Source organism: Capsicum annuum, chromosome 7 (assembly GCF_002878395.1).
Source record: "Capsicum annuum cultivar UCD-10X-F1 chromosome 7, UCD10Xv1.1, whole genome shotgun sequence".
Lineage (NCBI taxonomy): Eukaryota > Viridiplantae > Streptophyta > Magnoliopsida > Solanales > Solanaceae > Capsicum > Capsicum annuum.
In genome coordinates this window covers 206,363,143-206,390,709 of record NC_061117.1, presented here as the reverse complement: position 1 = coordinate 206,390,709, position 27,567 = coordinate 206,363,143, and the positions used below count along the sequence as shown (strand labels likewise).

Here is a 27,567-nt window from a genome sequence, read left to right as displayed (position 1 = left end):
CTCGAAATCATTTTCCAACCTGATAATTGTTGCTTGCTCATCGTCCAATAGATTCAAGGAAAAACTCTTTCCTCTTATCTTGACCTTGAACATCTCCTTATTATCAAAATCCTTGATGATATATGCTTTTTCTTTAAACAACACTTTGAAACTATTTTCAAGTAGTTGCCCAAAACTTAAGAGGTTTTCATCAAGATCAGGAATAAAGAAAACATTAGTTATAAGTTTCAAACCTGTAGGGCTTTGAATTGTAATTGTTCCTTTGTCTTTTGCGTCAAGATATTCTCCATTTCCAATTTTGACTTTGGAAATAACACATCTATCTAGTTCTTTAAAGAACTTTTGATCACTAGTCATATGATTTGTACATCCTCTATCAATCAACTAATTTTTAGAAGTGTTTTTGCTAGCAAAACAAGTTGCTACAGACAATTACTCTTCTTCATAGTGATTTACAGCAGCCTTGGCTTCTTCTTGTTGCGTTTGTGACCTCCATACCCTCTCCACATGGCCCAGTTGACCATATTTGTTGCACTTGACATCTGGTATCCACCAACATTTCTGTTGAGAGTGATTTGTCTTTTTGCAATGAGGGCAGGGTGGATTACTTCCTCTCTGATTGTTGTAGTTATTGCCTTGCCTTTGCTTCTGGTTCTTTTTCTTTTCCTCGTATGACTTGTTCTGTGATTTAGCTTGAAAAACACCTTCAACAGAACCTTCTTTCCTCATTATTCTCCTTTGCTCCAATGCTTGCAAAGCATTAACAAGTTCTGCCAAAGTAATGCTTGACAGATCCTTAGAATTCTCTAAAGATGAGATTGTGGCTTCATATTTCTCAGGAAGTGTGACAAGAATTTTTTGAATAATTCTTTCATTAGTAAAATTCTTACCAGACAATCTCACCTTGTTGGCTAAGTCAAGTAGCTGGTTTGCATAATCTTTTATGGTTTCTGATTCTTTCATTCTCTTCATTTCAAATTCCAGAATTAGATTCATCACTTGCATATTTTGAAATCTTTCGTTTACTTGGTATTCCTTTTCAAGATACTCCTAAATTTCTGCAGCGGACTTTATTTACATAATTCTAGTAAGAATTGAAGTAGATACCGCAGAGAAAAGGCATTCTTTGGCTTTGGCTTTCCTTGTCTTTCTCTCCTTGTGGTGTCTTATCTGATTCACTGTTGGATTATCTCCAAGAGGAGTTACTTCATAATCCTCTTTTACTGCTTTCCATAGATCCAGTGCTTCAATATGAACCGTCATTCTAATTGTTCAAGCTTGATAATTCTCACCATTGAAGACAGGTGAAATTAGAAAACTTGTTTCAGAATTTATTTTTAATTAACTATTTAAGATAATAGTTTAAAAAATGGTTATATATAAAGAACTTGTGTTTTTTATTCACTCTCTTCTCACAGGTCCCTCAAGATGGCAATGCTCTGATACCAATCAGTTTGAGAGAAAAACAAATCTTAACAAAAAAAAAAGAGCAAAAAGCGTTATAAAATTTCATTGATCATTGCCACATTTATACATAAGAACATAACTAAAAAAGCTCAATAAAAGGAGTAAAATAAGCTACCATTATTTCTAATAATTATGACCTAAAGATAAGCAAAAGTAATAAAGCTGATTTTGCATAATTGCAGCCTCATTTAATAAATTTAAATCCTACTTAAAAGTTGTATTTACAGTAGCTGGTACAACTAATCTGCAGCTTTTGTGGCAATAATCTTAACAAGATCCCTTGCTCTTTGTATTAGTAATGGAATATTTGTCAAGGATACTGCAAAGTATAAGTGAACTACCACATTTCAAGTTCCATCCAATGTGCAAAAACTTAAAGTTGACTCACCTAATTTTTGTTAATGATCTCATGATATTTTGTAAGGGAGATATTAAATCTGTCATAAGGGTGATGGAAGCATTACACCACTTCAGTTTAACATCAGGACTTATGGCCAATATGGACAAATCAAATATATTCATGGCAGGAACGAAGGATATAGTTAAAGAAGAACTTCTAGAGAAGACTGAGTTTCAACAGGGCTCTCTCCCTATCAGGTATATTGGTCTTCCTTTATCTCCTAAGAAGTGGAATAAGATTGATTGTCAACAATTAATAGACAAGATCACTAGAAGAATTAATACAGGCTATACAAGACAAACTATCATATGCTGGGAGATTACAAGTAATCAATGTTGTGTTATTTTCTATTTTTAATTTCTGGCAAACAATATTTGTTTTACCTCAACATATCTTAAAGGAAGTGGATAAGAGATGCAGGCAATCCCTATGGAAGGTTCTGAAGAGAAAAAGAAAATTAACTTGGTTGCTTGGGAATCCCTGTGTGTGTCAAAAAGCTATGGAGGGGGTTAAATATCAAAGAATGTAGAACTTGGAACGTAGCAGTTGTTGGTAAGTTGTTGTGGCAACTGGTAGTGGATAAAGATTCATTATGGGTGGGATGGGTGCATCGAGTGAATATGAAGAATGATTCTACCATTTGGGGTCATAAGCAACCTCTACATTGTATCTGGTGCTGGGAAAGATTGAATTCTCTTACGGTGAGTATGTAGAACTGGTATGTCCAAGGAAGGTACAACTTTACTGCCAAGGGGTACTCTATTACTCGAAGCAATAAGGCTCTTATGGGAGCTAAGCATAAGCTGTCAATAGCAACTTTGATTTGGACAGCATTTGCACAGCCTAAGCATAGGTTCATTATTTTGTTGGCTATCAAAGATAGACTGTTAACAAAGACGAGACATCGAAAGTTGAAAGTGCATGTGGATGACATATAGTGTGAATAATGTGGTGCAGGTTCTGCTGAAAATACTCAGCATCTATTTAGAGACTACTCTTGGTTTACTATTGTAAAGGATGCATTGTTGGATTGGTTAGGTTTAAGCTTGCAACATGGGAATGCAACACAAAGTTTTGAGAATATAAGAAGGAAGCATTGAAAAAATACACAAAATAAAGTGACTACTGCAATTTTGGGAGCACTAATATATCAGACACAAGAGGCTAGAAATTAAAAGATTTTTAAGGGGCAAATTGTACATACGGATAGAGTTATAATGTAGATTAAACACAAATTTTTAGATAGATTAAGCATTACATTACTGTATAAGAGGGTAGAAAGATGTAGAGGCTTGATGAAACATTTATTTGTGTAAGCAGACTGCTTTGTGAGGCTTCAGATCAGCTACTAAAAAGGGTAGTTTGTCTGAGGTGCTCTTAGGTTGTACTGTTATGTTCTTTAATTGCTTATGGTAATGTTTACATTGGTACCAAATTTTTTTTTAGGAGAATATGAATTCCAAAACACTAAGCTAAAACAAATTTTTCCCCTTACCCATTTGTTGTACGTTTTTTAAATTATTTGTAAACATTTGTTTTGCTTTTTATTTAATATAAAATAGATTTCATTGTCTTATTTTTAAAAAAATAAAAAATTAGGCACACCTATGATTCCTAAAACTTAGGAATTGTTATAAATATATTATCATAAGCAGTGAATATCTACTTTACCATATATAGTGAATGTCTACTTTACCATATATAGTGAATGTCTATTTATGAAAAAGTTATAAACCTCAAGGTTAGTTTTACCCTATAAATAAAGGAGGTTTCCTTCATTGTTATTCAACCCATCAAGAGAATCCCTCGAGAGAAATAAGAATTACTCTCTATTCTCTCTATTCTTCTTCTTTGCTTTATATTTCATAACAAGTTAGCAGCACGAATCTCTAATAATTGAGAAATTGGTCACTGCGTACTCCAAGAAAGTGAAGCACAAAATTAAGTACTTTGGCAGCTTTTATAATCAATTTTCAAGTTTCTGTATAGTGCTTTTACACCAGGTAATGAGTACATACGTACTCTTCAAATTTTTTATCACGTTTAAGGTATTTCTAATTGAGTTGCACTATTATACTCTGGACTATTATGTTACTAATCGAGGGTAACATGATGAACTGAATAACTATCACATAAAAAAGACATTGGGATAAAGTCTTAATGCACCATAATGATAGATGTTGGGTTCAAGTCCCATCGATTTATACCTAAGAAGCCTTTATATGGGTAAGACATTGAGTTTGAATCTCAATGCACTATATTGATGATACAATGATGGCTAAGGTAAACCAATATGTTTTTGGTGAAAGACATCAAATTTGTCTAATTGAATATGCTTCATTCTCTAAAGTGAATGTGGTAGCAGTGCTTATATGTCTGAAAAAAGACAAATGATTGAATATACGAATATAAGCGTGAAGAAATAATATGATAATAATTATCAAAAGTGATAATATTTTCACACGCTTATTATGACTATAAAATATGTTAGAAAAATATTCTCTACATTATATGTATGCCTCAATTTGCTTCTGAATTAGCAATATCATGAAAGAGGTTATACGCTATCAAAATTTGATAGGTGATACGAGAATGACAATGAAAATACGAAACACACTCCAAATCAATCTACAATCTTAAGGATCCGAGGACCAAGATGGAGACCACTCTCGGATTCGCTATCAACAAGAAGAATACAAGATACAATGGTGTATATAACACCAAAAATAGCTACAAAATGTGAGGAACAAGATGAATAACAACAACACAAGTTTCGGATTTAATAAAGGACCAAAAATAGTCCACTACATAAGATGACAACAACAAAAGTAAAGGATAGATAGTAAGACCAAGATTATTACAAGATTAAGAACTAAAGAGTGTATTAAACTCAAAAACCCCTAATGAATGTAATAATCAAAACCACACTCTTACAGTGATCACCAAGGGAATCAACTCACCCCAAGATCCACCGTTTCCAAGCAAAGATCAATACTAGCTTTTTCAAGCCCTAACTAAGACCAAGTGTTCTACTCTCAAGAGAGAGGATTTTTTATGTTTCAATCTTTAATCTTTCATAAACTAGTGAAAATAAGACTAAAAGAGCCTATTTATAATCTATTACAAAATGAACACAAAATGACTCCAATGTCCTTAATGAGGAGGGATGGTCATGGAGTGTCACTTGAACAAAGATAAGTGACTAAAATGCCCTTCAATCAAGGGAACCAAAATCGTGAACCAACAAGGTAGTCCAAACCCGAGAGTACTTAAGTCTTCAAGTCTCCAAGCAATCTTTCACACTCGGGTTTGATTAATGGTAGGCTCAAAATGTCCCCTCCAAGTATGATCCCATGCCCTCCATGCAACCAAAGTTTGATTCTTCACACAGTGACTTTGAATGATGTCGTTGAAAGCTAAGGTGGCTATTATTATCGTATCATCCTCCCCTTCTTGAAAAGGATTCGACCTTGAATCCAAACCTTATAAAAACAAAGAAAGTGCAAACAAATACAAACTCCTCATGGCATGGGGGCTAGGGTTAGCACAACAAATCATCTCAACATGCCAAGGTTGCACATATTTATAATATATCTAAGGATCCTTTGAATTAAATATTAAAAGCTCAATAAAAGGTGCACAAAAGATTTGGTTATGGGAATCACTAAGAGATAAAGAAACTACATAGGTCCTATTGTCATCAAATAATCCATAAGGTAGAACTTACTTCATCATATGAGCCATAAGACACCCTTTCTTCTTTATCTCATCAAAAGACCACACCAAAAGGGGTGTTTTGTTTGGTTCTAAAGTCCATAAAATCCATACATCATTATCACACACACACATGGACAGACCAATAAACCTCCTACCTCAACATAAAATAAATCCAAAACTAGCATGGACATCATCATAGACAAAGAGATAGTATAGGAAAGAATCACATGGAAAGGAATTCACGAGTGAAGAATAAGTATTCAAATACATACACATTCTTTCCTTCAAACAACTAGACAACTTGGCATCCACAAGTTGGAATTCATACAATTTAGGAACAAGTTTGTCAAACAAGGATGCACATTTAGGAACGTTACCCCAAGGAGTCAATGACACCTTTGCCCTCGGGTTTTCAAGAAGGACTACACATTCCTTACCTATAAGAGTACTCTCATCTTTCAAAAGGAGATTCTATCTTTAGGAGGAATATTGTCACACCATAGTAGGTTAGCATATAGGCTATAGCTTCCAAGGCAAGCTATACATTTATTTTCACCACTAGGCTCATTAGGAGTGATTATATCATCTTTAAATAAGACATTATACCTAAAGAGAGCATGATCTATTTCACGGGAAGATTCGGAACAAACACATTCAGCACTTTCTAAAAGCTCAATATCACGTTTTAAAGAGATTTCAAGTACAAGATTATCCCAAGAATAGCTCTCGGGTTCACTCCCCTTTTGTTGACCAACTTTTTCAAATACTTCACTCACTTGATTTCAATTAATCACATCACACACATACTCAAGTGGTGGATAATTTTCACAAATAGGTTAATCAACACCGATTACACAAGATGATGTACTTCCGTTCAACATATAGGTTTTAACACTAAGTGGACATAAATTAATCTTACAAGAAGAGTCAATTTGATCATCAATAGGATCAACTAGTGTATCCACACTCACAACAAGTACATCATCAATAGGAGACAAATAATCATTTGACTCACAAGTAAGTAAGCTACTACTCACACTCAATAGGTTACTAGCCACACGAATATTATTCTCATGCACCAAAGTGTAAGAGTTAGTATATTACCTTGAATTTTTGAGTAGATTCTTCTTTGTCGTGGTGTGAAGGTCCTCCATAAGCTTGGGCAGCAACTTTCTTTCGGCATTGTTCGCCTTCACTTGCCATGTCAGTACCTACACAAATGTCCTTAGAAATAGAAGGACAACCAATGTTAGCATGGTTTGGTGGTAATCCCCTCACTTTGCTCCACATAACCTCTCTTTTTTCCACTCTCGGATTACTACCTTGTACTCTCTTACTCCTCTCAATCTTTTGTCTCTCATAATAATTTGGATTGGAGTAGGTAGGCACTTCTCTTTGTGGCTTGGGCAGCAAGTAAGTCATGAGGCAATTCCCCCATTGGTCTCTTACAATACTAGGCTAATTTTGCATGTTAGAAACTTGATGTCGTGCAAACCAATTGGCACCTAAGTATGCATGACTGTAGGGCAAGGGAAGAACATCGCACCATACCTACTCATGGTATTGATATTAAGAGAAGATAACTTTTACCCTCTCGGTAACCTTGAACTCGTCCAATGAGTATGGAACAAGTAAAAGATCTCGAAACAACCCCAAGTAGTTGACCATGGATAGAAGGATGTAGTTTTTATAGTACCTATCATTCAACACAATAAGGCAGCCCGGTATCCCGCAAATGGTCACCTTTCCAGAGTATATTCTCCTTCTCAAATCAGCATTATAATGCACACAAGTACCCCTCGGTTTTGGAAATGCACACATTCTTCTCCTCATTGGACAACCTCCACTTGAACTAATATAACCATTCACACTATATTGACCTTGATAAGAAGTACTATAAGGTGAAGAGTATAAATCTTTACACTCCCCACATGCACTCTCATCATAGCTCTCATAAGCTTTGCGAATGAAAGGGTTACACCTAAAACCAAATCTAGGTTTGGAGTGAGAAGTGTAAGACTCCTCAAATGCCCCAACGTCATCATAAGTTCATCACGAGGTCCTACATCATCTCCAAAGTCACCATAAGCACTAGACACTTCATTCACCTTATTTTCTCCCTCAAAACAGTAATATTCAAATCTGCCCAAGTTTTGATCATGGCTATTTTCATAGCCTCCGCAATCTCCCTCGACTTCGTAGCCATAAAACCCCCCACTACAATTATAGTCTCCCATGTTGTAGTCACAATAATCCCCGGCTATCAAAGACATATTTCCCTTATATCACCTTTGTACCTACATAATGAACAAACAAAATTAGTAGTAAAAACTCCTCATCAACACTCGTATACACTCACGTTTGTGATTCACACAATTGGAGCGGCGAATATTGAAAGTTGCTTATACTCCGATTGTCAATAGGATGTCAATTCTACTTTGCGACCGGAATAGATTCTTGTTTGATCGACTCAAGACACAAAAATAAAATTTACTTACGAACTTGAAACAAAGAAGTTACTACGAGTTAAAAATGATAAAAAGTACACAAATAGCGAAGACACGAAAGGAACGGATTTAATAATTAATCTACAACTAAGTTGGTGATTACTAGTTGTTAATTAATTCTAGAATCAAGACAAGAAACTAAGGAAACAATAAAGTGAAACTAATAATCTAACAGCCAAAATTCGATGTGTGAACAGTAACTTGATGATGTGGAAGCCACGTATTGGTTGCGGTTTCTACAATTTTTATTTTCCAAAGCCCAAGTCTTGAACAATTTTAATTTAGATTGGTGGAATTTGTTTTAAGGAGGGAAGAATAAGTCTTGGAGCCTTTTTTCAAGTTTCAAATTTCAAGACTTGACTTTTGTAATACTTTTCCTTAAAACATGGACCCTTTTTCATGGGAAAGTAGTTGAGAAGTGATGTAAAGTCTTTTGGTGGTTGGGGGTCTTTCCAGACTGACAATTACTTACACCTCTTTCCTTCACCTTTTAGGATCTATCATTCACTTTATGTTCTAACAATGTATGAAGGAAGGTGAAGAACGTAAAGAACAACAACAACCACACCAAAAACAATAACTACAATCTTCAAGAACAACAACAATTTCAACGGCCAACTCCAATCCAACAACAAATGACCAAGTCTCTTTAGTGTTGTATCTTCGATTTTAACAAGAGATGAAGGTTGTGAAGAACTTCAAGAACAACAACAACATTCACCAAGAACAACAACAACAACAATCAAACATACGACCAGTCAAGTTTCTCAACAACAATGTCTACCACAACAATGTTCAACAACAATGGGCCAAGCTTATGTTCACAACAACAACATCAAAATACAAGCTCAAATCAAGATATAGACTTAATATGTTAGTGAGGAACAAAACTAACACTTAGAGACAACAAAGACAAGTAAAAATCTCGACCAAGACACAACAACAACACAATTTTTGGCCAAGAACACAAAATGGACAGATTGTTCTTTTTCTGAAATTTTTAGATTTTATTTTTTTTTCTTTTTGATTTTTCAAGTGAGCTAGCCCAAGATTTGATTTTGTAGGAACAATATCAAGCCATTCTATGATACCAAATGATACGAGACTGACAACGGAAATACAAAACACACTCCAAATCAGTCCACAATCTTAAGGATCCGAGAACTAAGATAGAGACCACTCTCGGATTCACTATCAACAAGAAGAATACAAGATACAATGGTGTATATAACACCAAACATAGCTACAAAACATGAGGAATAAGATGAATAACAATAACACAAGTTTCGGATTTAATAAAGGACCCAAAACAGCCCACTACACAAGATGATAACAACAAAAGTAAAGGATAGATAGTGAGACCAAGATTATTACAAGATTAAGAACTAAAGAGTGTATTAAACTCAAAAACCCCTAATGAATGTAATAATCAAAACCATACTCTTACGGTGACTGCCAAGGGAATCAACTCACCTCAAGATCCACCGTTTTCAAGCAAAGATCAATACTAGATTTTCCAAGCCCTAACTAAGACTAAGTGTTCTACTCTCAAGAGAGAGGATTTTTTATGTTTCAATCTTTCATCTTTCATAAACTAGTGAAAATAAGACTAAAGGAGCCTATTTATAATCTGTTACAAAATAAACACAAAATGACTCCAATGCCCTTAATGAGGAGGGATGGTCATAGAGTGTCACTTGGAAAAAGATAGGTGACCAAAATGCCCTTCAATCAAGGGAACCAAAATCGTGAACCAACAAGGTGGTCCAAACCCGAGAGTACTTAAGTCTTCAAGTCTCCAAGCAATCTTCCACACTCGGGTTTGATTAATGGTAGGCTCAAAACATCCCCTCCAAGTATGATCCCGTGCCATCCATGCGACCAAAGCTCGATTCTTCACATAGTGACTTTGAATGATGTCGTCGAAAGCTAAGGTCGATATTATTCTCGTATCAATAGGCTTAAGGCATGATTATATTCTATTCCTGGAGAATGAGAAACTTATTAATGCAAACGTGCACTTGATTGTGATGGTATCACAACTCACCTCCGAAAGAGGCTGAATAATTGAGAAGTATTATTTTGAAATCTACTTCTAAAGTAGTGAATCTAAAATTTATTCATGTAATAATAAATCTAAAATTTACGAAAGTAAAAGTTTACATGTCATGGTAAACTTGGAGTTTACTAGAACAAAAGTTCATAAATTGACATGAACGATTGCGACATCCTAAAGATGTGCATACTGAGCATTGAACATATATTGAAGAATTAGAAAATTCTTCATTACTTTTAATTTTGTTTGTTCTCATGATAAGTTGGTTGGACCAACTAATATTGTGATTGGATCCCTTAAAATTTGAAAAAACATAAAAGGTGAATATGAGTCCATTCACCTATCATGTGATACATTGAAAAGATGCATCAATAAGACAATCACATGTACATTTATTGTCAACCTGCAGTTTGACATTCATAAAGTTGCCGCTCAATAAAATTGATTTAAGAGCATAACTTTCAGATTGTGTAATCAAGATAATTTATCTTGATGGTGATAGTTTGACATTGAATGTCTTCGATAAATAGCAAAATCATTGCTAATGAGAAAAAACATCATGTGTTGTTCTAAAATATAATATATTACATACAATAGCACTTGTATGAATTAGACCAATAGATTATGATTATTTCTCCCCTCTCAATTGGTTCAAGATCATGAATCAAATATTCCATCTAATAGTGTTGATGTATGATATACGATTGATAAATATATCATGATGCACAAAGATGGATCCCTCAAAGAAGATAGAGGATGTATCTTAGTTTTTCTAACATAAGGGGGAGATTATAAGCAACCATGAAATATGTTAGGAATTATCATCAGATCCTCATTCAAAAGATAATTCAAGTCATATGATAGAAGCATTTACTGAATCAAATTTAATCTCATATCTAAGCTGCAAGTGCTCTTATTTTGTGTTCATAAAGGACAAAATCTACGCATGCATGAAGCGTGGTAGACCAATCGATTCCAAATTAAATAATCCTTAAAAAAATAAGGAGCAAATAATCATAATAAGAAGGCAATGTGCTCTTGAAGAGCTTATGACATAACACTTCAGGAAACCTCATGAGAGGTTCAGGTATCTGAAAATAAATATTATGTCATACTGTGAACCAATACGAAATGATATATCATCAATGATATCTTTGATACAATATTGATGCAATATTATAAAAGATTATGAGGATCCGAATTCTACATTTATTTAAGCATGCTGACGTAGAAGCATTTATCAAGTGACCTGAAAGGATACATTTTGGTAAGCGTAAAACTTATTTGATTTGCAGTCCAGAGACTTGAAGATTTCACACTTGACATGTTGGATATTGTCACTTGACAAAAATCCATATAAAAATCCCTAAAGGATTCAAAATGACTGAAGCATATAAAGTTTCTGGGAAACTTTTTATTATCCTCATAAGAGATAATTTGATGATTTGAGTATCATTGGAACTCTTGGAGAGTTTTCAAAAGCAATAGAATTTTTTGTTAAATAAGAAACATGCAAAATTGAATAATGATCTATTCCTACCTCAAGAAAAGAATGAGAAATTCCTTGGTTATGAAGTACCATATCTTAGTATAATTGATGTACTAATGTATCTTGCAATATTACAAGGCCTGATATAGCCTTTTTCAGTTAATTTGTTAGCAAGTTTGCAGTCACGATCCTATTGGTCATATTGATGTTGGGTACTTATCTGACTTACATAAAGCTCAGTCTCAAATAGGCTATGTGTTCATATATGGCGGTACTGCAATATCTTGGAGATATACAAAGCATCCTATCGTAGCCACTTCATCGAACCATGCTGAGATAATAGTTATTCATGAAGTAAGCTGAGAATGTGTATGGTTTAAGACATGATACATCTCATTCGAGAAAAATATTATTTGAAATGTGACAATATACCCACAATCTTATATGAAGATAATGCAACATGCACAGCACAACTTAAGGGAGGATCCATAAAAGGAGGTAGAACGAAGCACATTTCGCCAAAGATTTTCTACGTATATGAGCTAAAAAAAAGAATGGTGATATTAATGTGCAACAGATTCGTTCAAGTGACAATGCGACTGATTTATTCACCAAGTCCCTTCCAAATGCAACTTTTAAGAAGATAGTGAACAAGATCGGGATGCAAAGGTTCAAGGATGTTCTCATTAAGGGGAGTTAATGCGCGTTGTACTCTTTTTTTCTTACGAGGTTTTGTCCCATTGGATTTTCCTTGTAAGGTTTTTAATGAGACAACCTATATGCGTATTGTTAGAGATGTGTACTCTTTTTCCTTCACTAGGATTTTTTTCCACTGGGTTTTTTCAGTAAGGTTTTAACGAGACACATTATCTATCAATTAGATATTCAAGGGAGAGTGTTATAAATATATTACTATATATAGTGAATGTCTACTTTATCATATATAGTGACTGTCTACTTTACCATATATAGTGAATGTCTATTTATGGAAAAGTAAGAAAACCCAAGTTAGTTTTTTCGTATAAATAAAGGAAATTTTCTTCATTGTAATTCAACCCATCAAGAGAATCCTTCAAGAGAAATAAGAATTTGCTTTATATTTCATAGCAGGAATCATATATATTTTAGGACCCTAATTTTTTCTATCTATATATATTTTAGGATTCAATATTATAGTTAATATTATTAAATAATTAAATAATAGTTTGAGTAAAACAATAAAAGACGATTTTGTCTTTTGTGGAGTCTTTTAATGAAGGACAAAAAGTTTAAATCACTTTTCTAAGGCCTTCACACTTTTAATATATTAGAGATTACAGATTAAAGATAGAGATTAGAGATACAAATTAGAAATTAGAGATTAGAGATATAGATTATAAATATAGATTGAGGAAAAACCCCTCCGTGAATATTCATCGAGTTTAAACCTTTTCACTTTTAATTAATTAGAAAGTTTCTCACTTTATTTTGACCAAATAGGATCATAATACTTGGGTAGTTTGATAAACATAATATAAAGAGAGAATACTCACAAAAATACCTGAATTTTGATCGGATTACCAATTGAGCATACTGAACTTTGCGGGGGTCCTATTACACCCCCCAGACTTTTTTTTTCATATTTTAATGACATAAATCTGCTCACTTGGACCATTGCATGTTAGTCACGCACATTGAGCGCGTGAAAGCGTTAAAAAACGTTATAAACCTTTTTTTTTACCAAACAACCCCTAAATTTTCTAATCTTTTTAAGTTTTATATTTTTTATTTATTTTTCATTCTTTCTCTTATCTCTTATTTCTTTCTTCTCTTCAACAATGGTTGCTCCATTGTTGAATTGAAATTGAACAATGTACTACACTTCCGTTGAAGACTCCATTGTTGAAGTCAATTATTTAGGAGTAGTAATTGAAGTCTTCAACAATTGAAGTCTATAACGTACTACACTTTCGGAAGTCAATTTTATTTCGATTGGTACTTCACTTGTACTGCTAGTACTATGAAAGTCTTCAATTGTTCAATTTCAACTTTATTAAAGAAATGACTTCAATAAAATTTCTTCCAAAAGTTTTCAATTGTTCAATTTCAATTCTGGGGTCTTCCGGAAGTCTATAACGTATTTCCATTGTTGAAGTCGATTATTGAAGACTCCATTTCTTCAATTTTTTTTATTTAGTTCGATTTGAATAAAATTATTGAAGAAAGTTTTCAATTTGAATTTGAAATTTGGAGAAATTTTTTTCTTAAAATTGTGAAAAAATGATAAAAAGTGATAAGAATGGACTTGAAATTTGAAATTGACTCAATGGAATCATCTGGAATTTGATTTGTAAGAGGAATTTGAGTTGTGAAATCTTTAATATGATTGTAATGGTAAAAAAATATTGAAAAGTGATAAAATGGAGAAGAAACAACGCGTGTATTGCACTTCCTACCGTAAAAACTGGGTATAACGTTTTTGAAGGATTAATTCCACTTTAAAAAAGTTCAGGGATTAATTTCACTTAAAAAAGTACTAGTAATGTGGTCAAACTTCAAGTATTTTTGTGAGTATTCTTCCTAATATAAATTTAGTACCAACTTTATTAGTGAGATATTACAACTTATACCATCGCTTATAAAACCTCTATATTATTTCAATAATTATAATTATGATGGACATAAAGAATAGCGTATTTCAACAAAATTCAAATACAGTCTATTCCCGCCCGTTCCATCTCCCCAACCACTGTCCAATTTTCAAAATTGGAGACACTGTCAAGCAATGGCCGTAATTTCCAAAAATCAAAACTCCGACGACCCGCTATTGCCTTATCTATGGTACACTTTTCTCTAATTTTTCTCCTGAAATCCGCATTTGTAATCGCAGATTTCGTTCAATTGTTGTATTTATCATGCACTAATTTGTAGGTCAGTTGAGAAATCATTGAAAGAGCCAACTTCAATCAATGGACGAGATTTGCACGAGCTTTGCTCCAACTGCATTACTACTTTCAAGAACAATCCTCGGTACCAAAACGACGTCAGATTTCTCAAGATTTGGTTTCTATATGTAATCAATCCTCACTCCTTTTTGTTTTACATGTATTCATATCTACATGTTTACGGAGTTCATCATATTGATATGAGGAAAATTGCAATTTTAGTTTTTTTAAAATAATTTTTAAATATCTAAATTTTAATTTTTTAAATATTGAGTTAATCTAATTTAATTTAGCTTTGAAAATTAGTCAAATTGACTCTCTAAGGAGCAAAATGTGACAATTATTTTGGAACGGAGTGAGTACAAGTGATGTGAACTGTTTGGGCAAAGGCAGATTTGGATATTTTAAGTTAATTGGTGCAGAGTATAATACTCCCTCATTCCCAATTTATGTGTCACCTTTAGGATTTAAAGATTCAAACAATTTTACTTAGTTTCCAAATATGTAAATTTTGTTTCGAAATTTTTTTAAGTTCCCATGCCTGAATGCACAGTAAAAATTAAACTGTTTGACTCTCAAAATTCGACCTGTGCCACATAAATTGGGACAGAGGGAGAGTACTACTTTGTGATAAAGGATGCACTCAGTATACAAGTGACATGAAATGTTTGTTATCTGATCTATTGGTCGTTTGTGTTTCTGTTTCAGATGGATAGCAGTTCAGATCACGAAAGCATATATAGAGAAATTGAGCAGAATAAGATTTGCCTGTTCAATTCTTTGCTTTACGAGACATATGCGTTGTTCCTAGAGGCAAAAGGGAGGTTAATAGATGCATTTCTCGTTTACCATTTGGGAATTTCAAGGTTGCTCTCTTTTGTAGGCTCATAATTCCGTATGCACATGCTTGCATTTGTATTATATGGCATTAAGTTCACGAACTTAGTAATATGGTTTCAGGAATGCTGAGCCTTTGGGCAGGTTGAAGAAGGCGCAAGTGTTGTTTCTCGAGAGAATGTCTGAGAAAGTAACAACTGGTTCATTACAGAAGGTAGGTTTGTTTGGTTTTTATAATGTGCAGTAACTTGTGATAAGTCTAATAATGGTATTAGCGTAGAGTCGGGTCTTTGGAATGGTGATGCTGTGTTTGGTAATTAAACTCTTAAGTAGGAAGGAACTGCTGAACTTTAATGAGATAAAAATGGAATGTATCTGGATAAAACAACATAGGCTGCATTTCTATAACAACAAAATGGGTCTGGGTAGAGTGTATGCAAACCTTACTGCTACCTCCATTTCCGAAAGACCCTTGGCTCAAATAACACATATAAAGCAGTTTGATAAAGAGAATACAGAATTAAAGAGGACATAGCAAATTATAGGGAAAACATTACGTAACATACAAAAAACAAGGAACAAAAACAACAGCCAAATAATGCGATAATTGAAGCACAAGAACCAACGGGTAGTAACAGACACCGCAGGACAAGAAACTGCGAGAATAATGCTACTGCTAGTGGTATGATATTACCACCAAGTCTATCCCACAGGAAAGCGAGGCTACACGTTTTATTATCCATCTTAAATTTGTTGAGGACATTGTATGGCTTCATGCTTGGATTTTCTTGTTGTCCAGATTAGGGACCAATCTCTGACATATACTCATTGATCTGCATTTTCTGCTTCTAAAGTTATTGTTCAATCCATACAGCATAGGTGGAACTTAGGCCACACGAATCTCATGTTTTCTTTATGCTTTCTGCTATAAAAAATGCTAAAACTTAGTATTTCAGAGAAGTTGATTTAGCTGGTGAGTTCAATTTAGTTGATAGCTAATATGATACATCAAATGATCAATGATTGTGATACAACTCATACAAGTATCGTGCCAGATCTTTGGGCTAGAACAATATAGGGGCATAACTTCATTTATTGAGTCCTAGTAGGTTGTCAATGTCGTTAGATAAAGTGCATCAGTACTATGCTGTATGATTAAGAAGTCAACTTCAGGACCATTTGGTAAATTGAAAACTATGCTTGTCATTAACCAAGCAATGATGTACTTCTTGAGAGAAGTAATTACAAATGAAGAACAGATTAGGAAGAAGAAGAAGGAGTAAGACGTAAAGAAGAGAGAAAGATCATTAGGGAGATAGTAGTTGAGTTGTATTTCATCATCTTTCAATGTACACTGGCATCTACATTTATAGACTAGTGAATGGACTAACTAACTAACTAACTGGCAGTTAGTAGTTTGTGTAGCTAACTGAAAACAGTTATAACAGAAAAATGATCTAGTCTATTTATGTTCCTTCTTGGTTTTGCTTCACTCTACTCTTCATATATTCAACACTTCCCCTTAAGCTAGGAAGGTGTGAAGATGTCACAGATTCCTCGCTTGGCGATGAACTTGTTGTGCTCTTGTCAGCCCCTTAGTTAGCATGTCTGCAGGCTTATCTTGGGTTGCAATACAATGAGTTCTGATCATCCCTTGGACAATTTTTTCTCTGATAAAGAAGCAATCAATATCAATATGTTTTGTCCTCACATGGTATATTAGATTTGCTGCTATTTGTAGAGCAGATTTGCTATCACTGAATACATCCACAGGTAGGACTACTTCATTTCCAACTTCCTTCATCAACCCTAGGATCCATACCAACTCTGTTATTACTGCTGCAATACTTCTGAATTCTGCTTCAGCTAAACTCTTGGAGACAGTAGTTTGCTTCTTTGATTTTCCGGACACTACTGATTCTCCAACCTTCGTAAAGTAGCCAGTTATAGACCTTCTAGTTTGAGGGCATAATGCCCAGTCTACATCACAATAAGCACTTACTCTGTCATTTGTATTACTCGATAGTAGCACACCTTGACCTGGTTGGTTTTTAACATACTTCACAACTCTAAGTGCTGCCTTCATGTGAGACTTCTTAGGATTTTGAAGGAACTGACTTAATGTTTGAACACAGAAGGCTATGTCTGTCCTTGTCATAATTAGGTACAACAACTTACCAATCAATTTCTGATAAGCAACTTGATCTGCTGGATCCTTAGTAAACTGCTCATGCTTGACATGTTCATCAAACTGTTTAGATGTCAGTTTGATGTTGTAGTCCATAGGAGTAGCTGCAGGTTAGGTCGCTGTTAAGCCTAACTCAGATAGTAGTTCCAAAGCATACTTCCTTTGATGCATTAATATCCCTTTGTCAGATCTTGCAAATTCTATTCCTAGGAAAAATCTCAGCTCACCTAGATCTTTCATCTTGAAGTTCTGATGTAGGATTGCCTTGGTTTCTTCTATCAGCTTTAGGCTATCTCCAGTGATCAACATATCATCAACATATACTAGCACCAATGTGACTCCTTCTGATGTCTTCCTGATGTATAATGATGGATCATATTGACTCTGAGTGAATTGAGACCTTAGCAATACTTTTGATAGCTTTGTATTCCACTGCCTTAGTGCTTGCTTTAGTCCACATAGGGATTTGAGTAGTCTGCATACTACATTCTCCCCCTGACTAGGAAATCCCTGAGGTAGGTCCATGTATACTTCATCATTGAGATCACCATTTTAGAGTGCATTATAAACATCCATTTGATGTATAAACCATTGCTTCCTAGTTGCAGTAGCAAGTATAGTTCTTACTATTTTTATTTTCACAACAGGTGAGAATGTTTCTTTGTAATCAATTCCTTCTCTTTGCCCATACCCCTTAGCTACAAGTTTAGCTTTAAACCTTTCTACATCGCCTGAAGCCTTATACTTTACTTTGTATATCCATCCTCAGCCAATAGCCTTCTTCCCTTTAGGCAAGGTAACAAACTCCTAAGTGTGATTGGAATTCAGTGCATCTATCTCATTTTTCATTGCTTCCACCTATCTAGGATCTCTACAAGCCTCAAAGTAACTTGTAGGTTCAGTAACACAAGAAGTTTTCAGCACACAGTCCTTGTATGATGAGGAGAGTTTATCATATGACACGTACCTTTTTTGTACTCTTGGAGACAAAGTCATTCATCTATGCTGGTGGCTCTCTATCTCTGGTTGACTTCCTTTGGTCCTGAAGTGCAGAAGATTGAGGTACAGGAGTAGGAATCACTTGCACTTGCTGCTCTTGTTGACCAACTGAATTAGTTACCCCTTGACCTCTAGTTGACCTTTTTTGATATACTTGAGTTACAGGTTATGCCTGTGCAGGAATAGAAAGACCTCTATTTGATCTTCTTTGATATACCTTAGTCATGGACTGTGCAGAGGTAGGAGTAGCCTGCAGTTGTTGTTCTTGCTGAGTTACTTGACCAGGAACCCCTTGAGGTGCCATGGTTATTGGAATCTGTAGACATGTCTCATCACCACCTAGTATTTGATATTGATCTTTCAAGGGGAAAATATGATGAGGTGACTGAGTTTGAAGTTTGAGTAGCTTAAATGGAAATACATTTTCTCTGAATGACACATCTCTACTTACAGAGAAGATGTTAGTTGACGTGTCATATACCAAGTATCCCTTCTGAGTGTTAGAGTATCCCATCATGACACTTGTCCTTGCTCTAGTCATGAGTTTATCATGCTCATTTAACACCTTGACATAGCACAAACACCCCATTACCTTTAGACGATCACAGTTTGCCTTTTTACCATACAACTTCTCATAAGGGGCTAAGAACTGAACGACTGAACTAGGTAGTCTATTGATGATATACACTGCATTTAGAACACAATAGCCCCAGAACCTTATTGGAATTCCAGCCTGGAACCTGATAGCTCTTGTTACCTCTAAGATGTGTCTATGTTTTCTCTCAGCAACACCATATTATTGAGGAGAATATGGACATGTTGTTTGATGAATTATACCATTATCTTGAAACAACTTTTGGCACAATGAGTTGACAAACTCAGTAACGTTATCAGTCCTGATCACCTTGACTGTTTTTTCAAACTGTGTCTCGACATATATTAGAAACTGTTGTACTTGACAAAAGACATCTGACTTAAGCTTTAACAGAAACACCTAGGTAAACCTTGAAAAATCATCAACAACTGTTAGAAAATATTTGTTGCCATTCATGGTTGGTACTTTATATGGTCCCCACAAATCCATGTGCACAAGATCAAAACAACAAATACTTTGAATATTAGTTGACAGAAATAGTAATCTAGTCTGTTTAGCACTAGGACAAATGTTAAATTGCTTTATTCTATCTTTTATAACTTGTGGTTCCTGATCTACAATCCTTTTCAACACACCAGTTGAACCATGTCCCAACCTTTGGTGCCCCAAATCCAGTTTAGCTTGTGTCTTTTCCACAGTTACTTTAGTAGTTGCTTTAGTTGCTACTGCAACTTCACTCTTTCGCTGATCTAGTAGGTATAAGCCTCCATCAAGCTTCCCAATCCCCTTCACCTTTCCAGTATAAAGATTCTGGAAAACACAGAAATCAGAAAAAAAATTTACTGAACAATGCCACTCCTTAGTCACTTGTGACACTGATAGGAGACTACATGAGAATTGTAAGATATGATAGACATTTGTAATGGTGTTGCCTTCTGATAAACAACTAGTTCCCACATGAGTGACCATTGTAGTATCACCATTTTGTAGATACACTTTCTTTGGATTTTTTAATTCTGTAACAGTCTTGTTAAGTAACAGTTTTGAATTACCAACCATATGATTGGTAGCACCAGTATCTATAATCTATTTTCGTGAACCAAAAGAAGCTAAACAAGCAGAAATACCTGCACTTGTTCCATTTGCAGACTCAGTAGATGTGTTGAAAGAGTTATTCTTGTTTATAAGTTGCAAGATTTGCTCATACTGCTCTTTGGTAAAGACTGCATTTCCAGTTTGATTTAGTTGAGCCATCTGATTACTTGCAGTTACTGGTTGTCCTGCATCTTTTGTATAGCAACCAGTTTGATCTATTGGATAATTATGACAACTCAAAGACACATTATAGGTTGTGTTTGACCTTTCATGTCTGAGCTTCTTCTCAGCCTTATAGTCTTGAGGATAACCGACCAATTTCCAGCAGTTCTCTTCGTTGTCCTTTGAGTTTACAGAAATCACACTGCACAGTGACTTTTCTTTTGTACTTGTGACCTTGGCTTCCACCTGGTCCATTTTTTTCATACATGACTAGATCAAGATTCTTCCCAGTAGCTGCAGGATTCATTCCGAGAATCCCTGCCTGACTTGCAATAAATTTGTGACTCTCATCACTTATTATCATTGAATAAGCTTGGTTAACATTTGGGAGAGGGGTCATAAGCAAGATTTGACTCCTTGCTTGTGTGTAGGACTCATTCAGACCTATAAGAAAATGAAACAGTTTCAGTTTTTGCAGATGTAACACACTCCTTTGAATTATCACATGCACACCCAGGTGCAGGTACTAGAGCCTCAAATTCTTCCCACAAATCTTTAAGTTTAGAGAAATACACAGATACTTAGGCTGTACCTTGAGACAATGTAGCAATCTCTTTGTGCAAATTGAATGTTCTGGCCCCATCCACCTTGTTAAACCTTTCAAACAGTTCATTCCAGACAACACTAGCCACAGATGCATACATAATTCCTCCAAGTAACTCTTTAGAAATAGAGTTCATGATCCATGACAGTACAATAGAATCCACGCTCTCCCAGTGACTGCTTAATTCAGTAGAGAACTTGTCTTTAGAGCATGTTCCATCAACCATACTCAACTTGTTTCTGCCTAGTAAAGCTATGCGCATGGACCTAAAGCAGATTGAGAAATTCTCAACTCCTGTTAACTGAAAGGAGATGATTTGTATGCCACTCACATCAGAAGGACTTAGGAAGAGAGGATGATTGTAACCCAATGTACTTGTAGTAACTCTGGAAGCTTCAGCAGAGTCAACAACAACATTTTTATTCACCATTGTTGCAGACTTTCAATTCTTGATTCAAGCTTTCTTGATTTTGCTGTGAAGAGAACAATACACCAGAATCGATCTTGCTCTACTAGTTTTCTAGTGAGTAATGCTCTGATACGATGTCATTAACCAAGCAATGATGTACTTCTTGATAGAAGTAATTACAGATGAACAAATTAGGAAGAAGAAGAAGAAGTAAGAAGTAGAGAGGAGAGAAAGATCATTAGAGAGATAGTAGTTGAGTTGTATTTCATCATCTTTCAATGTACATTGGCATCTACATGTATAGACTAGTGAATGACTAACTAACTAACTAGCCGTTAGTAGTTTGTGTAACTAACTGTCAGAACAGTTATAACAGAAAAATGAGCTAGTCTATTTTTGTTCCTTCTTGGTTCTGCTCCACTCTACTCTTCATATATTCAACACAGCTGCTAAAAGGTCTTAAGCTTAAGATAAGTATAATTAGACACCCTTAAGGTTAGCTTTGAAGTATTGAGATATTAACCACCTTGTAGAAGTCTTAGCAGCATAGCTAAGTTGATTGTGTTGTTCGGCGTACATTTAAATGTTAAAACCCAACGACTTTTAACAATATAGTATGTTTTCTGACAAACTTAAGTTTGTGCATACTTCTCAAATCTCCAATGTCAACATTTGTTGTTAGAATAAGTTCATTATCAGAGAGGCAATAAACTGATATAGAAACTCAAGCATCTCAACTTCTGATACAAGAAACATGTAGCATCCATTTTATGATTGTCTCGCTCTTTAAGTAATAAGTCAAGTTTATTTGACAAATAACTTATATTTGTGTGATTAAATACCCCATTACATCACACTACACATCCTAGTTTCAGTGCCAGGGGATAAGTTATTACTCGTGCTTGGTCTATGCTTTATCAAAAGTTCACTATTTAAATCTGTCAAGCCTTTAACATCCAGATAAGTTGGCTGCCTAAAACCTTCAAATTGAATATTAAGTGTAAGATTGTAGTCATTACGCTTCACTCATCTAGGGGGTTCAAGTTCATTTGTGCAGTATATTGATTAGTTAACATGCATAACTAGTCCATATCACCTCCAGGCCAACTTTGTTGCTAATCACAATTTTTTTCCTCAAACAGTGAGAATCCGTTCGATCATAGTTGCAGTGATCTCTTCCATTTTTTCTCTTAGTTGGAATATTTATGGAGCTATTGTTTGTGTTGTCTATTATGTTGTTTCTTGCTATTATTTTCCATGTGTTTAGTTGATACAGAAGAATTTCTTTATGCATCGTCATGTAGATGGACATTGTGTTACAGAATGGTGGAGCTTGTATCAATCCATGGTTGATCTCAACAATTAAAGATCTGTTGCAGAAGAAGAATGCTGAGATATTAAAATATGATGTGAGACTGCTAGAAACATTTAATGGCAATAGTTTTACAGGTTAACATCAATTTATGGCAACTAAATGTGAATTTTGATCAGGGATACCACCCAAGCAAAAAGGCGTATTCTGGAAAGGTATCATTGTCAACTTTGCAGAAATCTGCCAGGAATAAAACTATTGATATAGGTAAATTCTTGCTTTTAGTCTATAATAGCTGTAGAGTATTGGATGCTCACTGACCATGGCAAAGTTGGGACTCAACTTGGGGTTCATAATGGCAAGACGACTTTTGATGTCCTGAATTAACCATGGGGCGCTAATACCTAGATGCTTGCTTTGCTCCCATGCATACACTAGTATTTTATGCCTTGGTTTGTTTTCCACATACCCCTTAAATTATTTGCTCTACATGCTCCAGAAAATTTCAAATTTTTATATACCACCTAATTCAGACACATCATTAGTTTGTATTTGATATGCTGGATATTTCTCCATATTTTTCTTCCGTCTTTTCTTCCTTCACAAATTTTTGTGTGAGTAAAAGGTGTGCATAAATATTATTAAGCTTTTTAAGTGATGTGCTTTCTGGTATCTCCTAGAAAATAAAGAGAGGCAAAGTAGAGGAGTATTGTTGTTTCCTAGAGAAGACAAATGCTCATTCATCCTCAGAGAATTGCTGTAGATTGGTCGATGTTGCAATGCCAGTAGGGAGAGGCAGAGGCCTAAATCCTGAAAAGAGATTCCTGTAAATACATTTCCTCCTCTCATATCCTTATCTTGTTCTGACGTCATAAACATGGCCCAAGGAAATGATTCAGTAGGTCACTTGCTGAAAAAAATTTCCTTCATGTGGATAACTCTATGGCTTCTGATCTTTAAATTGGTTTTCACACCAGCAACCGAAGTAGTTATTGAGGGCTTAGGTCATAGGTGATATTTTCTACCAGTTAACTTAATTTGAAAATCGTTGCACGCCATCTCAATTAGCAGATTCATTAGAAACCTTTCTTGGAAGACTCAATTCATTAGATAAGCCTGGTACATAATCACTATAGGATCATTCCTGAAATTAACAAATAATGTTTGGGCACTTTGAAGCAAGTTGATCTTAGAAGACTAACCTCGTAGCTCACTTAGATCAATCAGGTCAAGCATTGACAAACCTGCCTTCCTTCTGTGAAACTCACTTTGTTGGATTGTTGGAAGCAGATGAGCCCGTGCAAGCATTAGAACATGCATTCTCGCAATCTACAGAGTCCTTATGGCTTGCTCCTGAAAAGAATAATCAAGCAATTGAAGAGTGACAGCATGTTGTACCCAAGAGTTACTTCTTGCAATTTCTGCCTTAAATTCAGGAAATGATACACTATGATAACAGTGAAATTTGAGGGCTTCAAGTGTCTAGGAGCATGAACTTGGTCTGCTGTTAGCTAATTGTTTCTGCGTCATGAACTTATGATCATTTCAGGTGGATACAGCTATCAGATCAAAGGCTGTGCAGGTCAGGGAGGATTTGCTCAAGTATTTAAAGCATGTTGTGATGGTAATCCAGATGAGGTTGTCGCACTTAAGGTGATATAGTAGTTTATGCTTGCTTCCCTTCATGAAAAAAACTGACACTGGAAGTGTCCTGAATGTTCTTTTTATCTTACTGATCTCTGCAGATCCAAAAGCCAGCTTTCCCTTGGGAATTCTACATTTATCGTCAGCTGGATATGCGAATTCCAGAGAAAGAAGTATGTAATATGGAGATTAGACTATATACTGGTGTTTGCTGTCTAGGAAAATGGTGTTGATTTGTTTCATTTTTATTCACCAGAGATTAAGCTTTGGGTATGCCCACAGATTGCATCTGTATTCTGACTACAGCATACTTGTTTCTGACTTCCTGGCTAATGGCACACTTCAGGTAGGTGCCTATTGTCCCTTCACCTTCAACTTGAATGATACGATTCCCTATCTATGCTTAGTCCTGACTTGAGCGCCTTGCAGGATGCAATCAATTCCAATGTTGTGCTTGGTGGGGCCATGGAAGAAGTGTTGAGTATTTATTACACCATTGAGATGCTCTGCATTTTAGAAACTTTGCATGATTCCCGGATTATTCATGGCGACTTCAAACCGGATAATCTTCTGATTCGTTATGCGAGGTAACTAAAGCCTTCATTTCAGTCATACAAACATGAAAGGCATTTACTCCTATTCTTACATGTTAATACTTGATCAATAGGGGGGAATAGTGAGTCATAGAGTTTCTGCATGTACATTTTCTATGGTTTTATCTCACTTTTTGGTTCTCTTATCCTTCTGAAAAAGGGTAATTGGTAGGATTTGTACTTTTTGTTTTTCATTGGAACATGATAAGAAGTCACATGCATTGGCATGAGTTTGCGAAATCTGTACTCGTAGGTTGCTTACAATTTCTCTCGCTCATACCTAGTGAGATCCCAGCGAAATCAATAGATTTTAAGGTGAGATTTCAATTTAATTTTATGAAATGGAGCAGAATATAGAGGATTTGTATGGCCAACTACAAATAGTATGGGTTTGAGGCATAGTAATATTTAAATCTGGAAAAACTTATTCTTTGGCTTTAGGAAATTGGACCTGATTTTAGGACAATTCAAAATATCATTTGAATTGTTGAACTGTGAAAATAGAGTAATTTATGGTCTCTGATGAAGTGTGTGGTATTGTGCCTTTCAGGGATGATCTGGAAGAAGACGTGGAAACTTTTCGTCTCCGTACTGGTCCTTGGAGGGAACAGGTAATTTTTTATTTTTTTTTCGTTTTGTGTTGGTAATATTTATGAACATTGGCAGACTATCACAGTTTTATTTTCCAGGGACTTAGCCTTGTCGACTGGGGACGGGGTATAGACCTGAGCCTCTTCCCTGACCAGACCGAGTTTATAGGAGACAGTCGAACTTCTGGTTTCCGCTGCATCCAAATGCAAGAAAAAAAGCCATGGAAGTATCAGGTAAGTGCCTTTCAAGATCTAGAAACTTTATTATCCAGATGATTAAACTGGTGCGAACTGGAACCTAGATATTGACATGTAATGGGGATACCAGGTGGATGCATATGGCCTCTGCGTTATTGTACACATGATGCTTCACAATTCATATATGGAGATTGAGAAAAGACCTTCTCCCCATGGTGGCCATCATTATCAACCTAAGTTACCTTTTAAGCGGTATGTCTTTGCTCCACTGCTTTGTTTCTGGCACATCTTGTGTCCACACTCATTAACATAATGCATGTTATTTTATGAACACTTGCATTGATGATTTGGCATATAGTATCAAGTCATTATGGTCCGGACGAAATAGCAAAATTCCAGTTGCTTGTTGGTATGTGATATGTTCCTTATTCTCCATTCTGCTTTCAGATACTGGAAAATTGAGCTCTGGAAGAACCTATTCACCAAGTTACTCAACATAGGCCACACTGAAGATCATAAGAACACGTTGAAGAGCCTGAGGGAGACATTCCAGGATTATATGTGCTCAAATCCTCAGCTGATCAAAAAGCTTAGGCAGTTACTGGCAAAGCAAAAAACTTCCTTATGTTCTTCATAGGGACGGTATGTAGAAGACCGAGCCCTGAAGCAGTTCAACGTATCAAAGCCTCATTGGTTTACAAAACTGTATACATTCATGTTCATATATCAACGTGTTGGGGGGACTGGACTACAAAGCTTAATGATTTTCATGAATATCCGTTAGAACTATGCTGCCCATTTTTGTTTTCACTCTTTTATCTCCATCTTTCCTAAATTATTTTTCAGGACAGATAGGCTTGTATTGTGTAATTTGTATCCAAAAACAACATATAATTGTTGTTCTGAGCATTTGAATTCCTTTACTTCTCTCAAATAATTGAGTGGTAAGTAAGTCACCACAAAATGAAATTTCACTTGGAACTTCTCCAATATTATGTTAATTTGTTTTCTGCTCCGTTTCTATCACGACTATGGAGTAGTATTCCTTATTGAATTATTCGTAACTTGGGACAACTCACACAGATACTTTCCCCGTTTAAATTCGGGATAAAGGTGAAATATCTCATGATTAAATTTGAGATAAAATATATATTGTACTATGTTTAGTAGATAGTATAAATTTATTCCATTCCATTTAGATTTATTTTATACCAACTACTGGATGGAATAAATTAGTCTAGACATTATAATGTTGGACTATAATCCAATCCATGTAAAAAGACTTCTAAAAGTTTTCATCTGTTTTGGGATGTAATTTGTATCAAATTAATTTTTCGTTAGCATGTTAATATCTTCTTTCAATAATCCTTAATATAGTACGTAAGCCTAAATCGAAATATAATTTAAACAATGTCAAGTTTGATATAAGTTTATAACATTCACCGATCTAGTTATCAAGGAAGTAAGTGACTTTAAATCACGAGATTTCAAGTTTAAAACTCAATGGAGATGAAATCACTAATTTCCTTCCCAAAAGTTCACGATTGATGCATGAGTTGCTTGATACCTCTATTGGTAGGATATAATAGGTACCTCGTAAACTTGAGAACTACGAAATTTCGATTCAAATCCCATAGAAATAAAAATAGATAATTTTATCCCATCTATCAAATCTCGATGTCAAGTGTATGTAAATTGACCGAAATGTACTCCTTCCATTGCATTTTATGTGTCTGTCATTTTCTCTTTAGTCCGTCCAAAAAATAATGTTATCTTTTCTC

The 27,567-nt window shown here is 35.1% G+C and overlaps 2 protein-coding genes across 2 annotated transcripts; one reads left to right on the top strand and one right to left on the bottom strand.

The window, feature by feature from the left end:
• Nucleotides 1-432: 432 nt before the first annotated feature.
• Nucleotides 433-1,263, bottom strand: LOC107876789. Its single transcript, XM_016723641.2, has 2 exons — nucleotides 1,108-1,263; nucleotides 433-966 (listed from the first exon to the last, which is right to left on the bottom strand). Exons 1-2 carry the CDS (start codon nucleotides 1,261-1,263, stop codon nucleotides 433-435), a joined length of 690 nt encoding a protein of 229 aa, XP_016579127.2.
• Nucleotides 1,264-14,288: 13,025 nt separating this feature from the next.
• Nucleotides 14,289-26,704, top strand: LOC107878355 (mitotic checkpoint serine/threonine-protein kinase BUB1). Its single transcript, XM_016725310.2, has 14 exons — nucleotides 14,289-14,456; nucleotides 14,547-14,688; nucleotides 15,269-15,426; nucleotides 15,521-15,611; nucleotides 22,754-22,858; nucleotides 22,941-23,028; nucleotides 24,311-24,414; nucleotides 24,507-24,578; nucleotides 24,662-24,751; nucleotides 24,835-24,992; nucleotides 25,549-25,609; nucleotides 25,688-25,822; nucleotides 25,917-26,038; nucleotides 26,234-26,704. Exons 1-14 carry the CDS (start codon nucleotides 14,401-14,403, stop codon nucleotides 26,421-26,423), a joined length of 1,572 nt encoding a protein of 523 aa, XP_016580796.1. The 5' UTR covers nucleotides 14,289-14,400; the 3' UTR covers nucleotides 26,424-26,704.
• Nucleotides 26,705-27,567: the final 863 nt, after the last annotated feature.